This window comes from Sinocyclocheilus anshuiensis, unplaced genomic scaffold (assembly GCF_001515605.1).
Source record: "Sinocyclocheilus anshuiensis isolate Anshui unplaced genomic scaffold, SAMN03320099.WGS_v1.1 scaffold2203, whole genome shotgun sequence".
Classification (NCBI taxonomy): domain Eukaryota; kingdom Metazoa; phylum Chordata; class Actinopteri; order Cypriniformes; family Cyprinidae; genus Sinocyclocheilus; species Sinocyclocheilus anshuiensis.
Genome location: NW_015536580.1, coordinates 7,986 through 14,251, shown reverse-complemented (window position 1 = coordinate 14,251; position 6,266 = coordinate 7,986). Strand labels below are relative to the sequence as shown.

Below are 6,266 nucleotides of genomic sequence, written 5' to 3'. Positions count from 1 at the left end.
GCGGCGGGGTCGAGAACGGCGCGCCCGGCGGATCCGACGAATGAGCGGCAACCACATGTGACGACCCCAGGCTGGATTCCGCTTCGTCCACAGTGAAAGCCGATCCGGTGATCCACAGCATGAAGTTGATGTATTTCCTCAGCGATCAGCACGGATCAGCTCTAGGCATGACGAAGCGGATATCATCCTCTTTTGGAAGGCCAAACAAAGTAGTTTTGCTTTCACAACGAAACACACAGTGTCTCCACAACATGGCAGCGGCAACAACAATACTACAGTGAGAATAAAAGTTACGCCTTCTTTCTTTGCGTGAACATTTGGGCGGCGTTATGCAAATCTTCCCACATTGTGACATAGATATGTGGGGGCGTGTTAGAACGAGGTAGGTAGGCGTGGCTGACTCTTAACTTTTATAAAGAATATCTCTTTGGATTTGAGACTTTAGTCTTTGCAACTTTACAGATCTTCTTTATGCACCAAGAGCTTGTAAGACTCCAAAGAGAAAGGAACAATTGAAATCACATCATATGACCCCTTTAACAATGTCATGTACATTACCATGCCAAACCCTCCAAGAGTTGTCATGATAGAACTGTACATAATCAGTTGCGTAAATGGACCAAACTTTGCACATAACAGCAATGAGAAAATGCTTTTATGTGCTTAAGTGACTAGATAATGTGGATGTTGAAGAAGTATCTTTGAGAAATTCAATTATGATCTGAGAATTGTATCAAAAGCGACTGAGAAAAAAAATCGTATTTATCCATTAGATGGACACTGTTTAATTTGGTGGTTCTTAGCTAGAATAAGCTATCAATATTCTGGTTTATCCAGTCTTAACAGCACCTCGAAACAGCTTCTAGTTAATGCAAGCTTTGACTTGGTATTGTTTTCATTTCAGCTACAGAGACTACAGAAGTAATGAAGACTTTAGTTTAACTAATCAGTTTTGGGTCATTCTGGCAGCACGATTAGTCTTCATCATTTTATTTGAGGTAATCTGACATACACAAGAACATGATTCAAGATACAGAATAATTACATTAAAATAATGACTAAATTCAATTCATTATCTCTCTCTTTGCCAGCATGTAGTGGTGATATTTAAGTGTGTAGCAAGCTGGTTTGTCCCTAACTCACCACTGGATGTGAGAAATGAAAGACTGTATGATAAACTCAAGAGGCTTAAGGAAGAACTGAGGTCAGTAACAAGAGTTACCAGTAATAAAACAAATAACACAGAATAAAACAAACAGAATGTAAATTGAGAGAGAGAGTAAATATTTCATATTTCAAGTTTTTGACAAGTTCTTTTAATGAGTGCATATTCAAGGTTTTATTTATTTTTTTTATTTTTTTTCAGAGCCCAAAGAGCACAACAGGACACTTTGACCAAACTAAATGAGAATGGTAATGCAAAAAGAACATCAAAACAGAAAAAAGCAAATAAGCTAAATAGTATGTGAGACAAATGAGCTAAAATGAGATTCTCCTGCATACAATTCTTAGGTCCTCATTCTAGAAGACTATGAATTTTGATTGTTGCTAATTACCTTAGTTTTATATAAAAAAATAATAATGTTTTACCTTTTAAAATGTGATCATTTTTTTATTGTTTATTGCATCTCGTTTTGTAGATTAATGACTGCTTGATAAATCAGTTTTGTTTATCATGTATAAATATGTATACACTACTGTTCAAAAGTTTTGGATCTCTGTAAGTTTTTTTTTTGTTTATGTTTTTAAAAGAAATATATTCTGCTCACCAAGTCTGCATTTATTTGATCAAGCGATGGAAAATTGCCACTAAAATATAGTAAAATTAAAATATTATTAAAACTTAAATTAACTTTCTTCTATTTTAATACAGTTTAAAATGTACTTTATTCCTGTGATGGGAAGCTGAATTTTCAGCATCATTACTCCAGTCTTCTGTGTCAATGTAACAATGTAAAAGTCTTTACAGTCACTTTTGAACAATTTAATGCATCCTTGTTGAATAAAGTATTCATTTCTTTCAAATCAATCGATCTTATTGACCCCAAGCTTTAGGTAGTTTAAATATGGAAATGTGAATATTTTGGTAAACTTTACATTGTATATAATTTTGTATTTTTTTATATTTTATTTTTGTAGCAAGTACCCCCATTTGTTGCTTTTTATAAGATGTATATACAGTATAAAATACATATGTATTATTCTCATCATAAATGGCCTGAATATAAAATTCAATAATTTTGTTTAAAAAAAATATGAAGATAATGCAAGTGCTGTGGTTTCTGTTCTGTCAGAATGTAATTGAATAAAATAAATGAAATTGACATCTTGACCTCTCAATCAATTTCACCACATTTTTCACATAAATAGCTCAGAAATCAAAGAAAGCAATGCCAATTTTATAGCAATATGCTTTTGACATTTTATTTTATCAGCAGTGCAATAGAAACATATGAAAGAATGGTATGAAAAGTTATATTTATAAAAGTGTCCAGGGTTGTTCAGCCAGTGATTTTGTATAGAGAAAGCAGAATTATAAATTTTCTCAATGCAAGTTGTGCCTCTTTTTTGCTGGATTTGTAGAATCTCCATAGTGTTCCTAGTTTCTCAGTTATATTTCATATCTCCCAGCATTCATGTGTCGATGTTCATTCTTACATCCATTGTAGTCTTTGATGCCATATTTAATACACACAGCATATCAACGTTTTTATGACTACTCCATCATTCCTTAAAACAAATAAACCAACACATTAGATAGATTTTGTGCACCTGAAGATTGCATTTCCATGCATGGCAGATGGAATCCTCTAGGGTACAGCTACTCTTAACATGAGTCGTTTTACATTTACATTTAATCAGAGAATCCAAAGGGACTTACAAATGAGAAACAATCAAAACAACAAAAGAACAACAATATATCAGCAGTGGTTGTGCAGTGGAGGCTGCTTTAATACAAGTTTACATTCATTTCAAATCTGTACATATTAACAAAGAAAAATACATGTATTTTAAATAATTATTATTTCTGAACAAAAATCTTGCTCTTATCCTTAGTCAAAATAAATTCATAAGCCCTTCGCATCTTCTCCAAAAAATTTATTGTGACAGGAGTGGGGTGCAGATGGGTAATTATGTCTGCAACCCACTTATTTGAAGCCTTTTTATCTTGCTTGCCAATAAATAAAATAGGCTTGTAACCCACTGCCTCAAGTTTCCACACCTGAAATGAACAAAAGCAGTTACTAGACATTAGTTAAACCCACTGAATTATTAGATACATTAGTACTGTATAAAGCCATTTCATTTTAAGGTCATTTAATGGAGTGCAATGCAAGAACATGAGCCCTTAATCTGTTTCATAAAGAGTATTATTTGAGAAAAAACATTAATGCATCTTGTATTTTATATGATCAAAGTTCAATTTCAGATAAGGCCAGAGGTACTCTTTCAGTTTCTACCATTGCCAACATGACTGACTCATTATTTGACAGATAACACAACTTATTGTTTCTCTTTAGCACAATTTAAAGGTAAAGAGTCTTCCTTGTATGAAATAAGACTAAGTTTATAAAGGCCACATCATACTGGTACTAGTCTATGATATTCACTATGTGACAAACATAGGCTTTCAGTTACACTTCAAATAACACTTGCATTTTACTTACAGCAATACGGGCAGAATCAATTATACGCCCAGCATTTCTGCTTTTCATGACAGATTCCCCGCACTGGCTATCCAGTGAAACCACTTCGTCTTTTATTTTTTGTTTAGTAGACAGACTTCCAAAGCAGACATAACAACTTTTCCTGCTTGCCTGATTGGGAGTCAGAAGAACACTTTGGGCCTTGTCATAACTTCACAAGAAATATACAGTAAAAATATACACAAAAACAAAAAACAGACAGACAATGTGTTAAAATAAAGAGAGTTTTTGTTCCCATCAAGAGCCATCATTAATTAACTGTTCTACTTACCAAGTGGAAAATCGCAGTGGACCTTGGGATCGCGCCTTACAATGACGTCAGCGCCACTGATTAATTGATTTATTAATAAAAAAGTAAAAGCATCAATCAATCATTTAATCAATCAATCAATAAATAAATAGATAAATAAATAAATAAATAATAGGTTTGCGCTGATTAATCATTGTTTAACACACATTAATCACAGCACATTAAATACATTTATCAACATCAACAAGCCTCCGACAAAAATACCAGCATTAGTAAACACTAAAAAGTGCATACTGCTGTTACTCGCGCCATGGAGCGGGAAATGTGGTTGATACCTGATTTCATGCTCATGTGAATCATCAAGTGAATGAAACAAGTTCCTAGCCCTCCCTCTAGCTCGCCTCATCGGCAACCTGTCTGCTCAACTGTCCCTTCAAGCCCTTCATCCCGAGTGTTACAGAGGAGGCTCCCTTACCGCCTCCTCCGCACCACCCCCAATCAGTCCACGACTCGCTTTCCCCGAAAAATTTGATGGTGAACCTGCCAGATGCAAAGGCTTCCTACTCCAGTGCTTGCTATTTGTTAACCAACAGCCCTCGCTGTACCCCACAGATTCTAGCCGCATTGCATTCGTTTGCTCATTACTCACTGGGAAGGCACTGGAGTGGGTCACCGCTGTCTGGAGGATGGATGGTTCGTCATTTCCCACCTTCAATGCATTCCTGCAACATTTTCGCGATGTTTTCGAACATCCGGCCGAAGGGATGAGTGGGGGCGATCAACTGTTAACTCTCTCACAGGGGAGAAAGTCCGCTGCCGAGTACGCTCTGTCCTTTCGAACCCTCGCGGCTCAGACTACATGGGTCGAGGACACGCTAAAGCTCTTGTTTCGGAGGGGATTGAATTTAGAGCTTCAATCAGAGCTGGCCTGCCGGGATGAGGGAAGGAGTTTGAGTGAGTTCATTGAACTCGCTATCCAGATTGACAATCTGATCCACTCTCGACGCTCCACTCGAGCCATGCCCCGTTACATGCCTGAAACCACTACCGCAGCCGAACCCATGCAGTTAGGATTCACTCACCTCACTTCCGAGGAACGCGAACGCCGCATGCAGAACCAACTTTGCCTCTATTGCGGTCAGGCTGGACACATGAAGATCTCCTGCCCGGTCCGTCCGTCTTCCAGTTCTCGATCGGTGAGTGTCAATACCCATAGTGCAACTTCTGCATCAAGCATTAAATTACCGGCCAAAATATTTAGTCAAGACAAGATAATTACCACTACTGCTCTGTTGGATTCCGGAGCAGCCGGGAACTTTGTGTCATATGAATTCGCTGTACAACATAAACTGAAACTAACCCCCTGTAACTCTCCCTTGGCAGTGGAGGCGCTAGATGGACACCCTCTCGGAGAGGGAAAGGTTCTCCGCATCACTGAAGAAGTCAAATTGCAAATAGGAACCCTGCACTCGGAATGCATCCGATTCTATGTCATTCACTCGCCCAATCACTCTATTATTCTCGGATTACCCTGGCTGCGCACACATAATCCACGCGTCTCTTGGAGAGAGGGAGAGATTCTTCAGTGGGACGTTACATGCCATGATCATTGTCTCTCAAAGATTCCCCGAGCTTCCAGTCAAGCACTTTCCCCGCCTGGTCAGAGCACAGATGATCTGAACCTGCCCCTAGAATACTCTGATCTCACCGAGGCGTTCAGTAAAAAGAAAGCATCTCAGCTCCCCACTCACCGATCTGTCGACTGTGCCATAGACTTAACGTCCGGTGCCAATCCTCCGAAAGGTAGAATTTTCCTGTTGTCACAACCAGAATCCGAGGCCATGAAACGCTACATCGACGAGGAATTAGCTGAAGGATTCATCCGACCCTCAACCTCTCCCGCGTCAGCCGGGTTCTTCTTCGTAAAGAAAAAGGATGGAGGTTTGCAGCCGTGCATTGATTACCGTGGCCTCAACGACATCACTGTTAAGTTCCGGTATCCATTGCCCATGGTCCCAGCCGCACTAGAACAGCTTCGCCGGGCGAAGTATTACACCAAGCTAGATCTACGCAATGCCTACAACCTGATTCGTATCCGAGAAGGAGATGAATGGAAAACGGCATTTTCGACCACTAGTGGGCACTATGAATACTTGGTTATGCCCTTCGGCCTTGCCAACAGTCCATCAGTCTTCCAGTCGTTCATGAACGACATCTTCCGTGACATGCTCGACAGATGGGTAATCGTATACATTGACGATATACTAATTTATTCAAACACCCTGGAAGAACACATTCGTCACGTCAGA

At 38.8% G+C, this 6,266-nt stretch overlaps 1 protein-coding gene across 1 annotated transcript in view; it reads left to right on the top strand.

The window, feature by feature from the left end:
* The window catches only part of LOC107703062 (anoctamin-9-like), a 21,943-nt gene extending 20,281 nt beyond the window's left edge, over nucleotides 1-1,662 (top strand). Inside the window, exons 22-24 of the mRNA XM_016505564.1 lie at nucleotides 905-998; nucleotides 1,092-1,204; nucleotides 1,367-1,662. Of these exons, the coding sequence (XP_016361050.1) occupies nucleotides 905-998; nucleotides 1,092-1,204; nucleotides 1,367-1,469 (310 nt within the window). The 3' untranslated portion in view covers nucleotides 1,470-1,662. The remainder of the gene's footprint in view (nucleotides 1-904; nucleotides 999-1,091; nucleotides 1,205-1,366) is intronic.
* The last annotated feature ends 4,604 nt before the right edge of the window (nucleotides 1,663-6,266 follow it).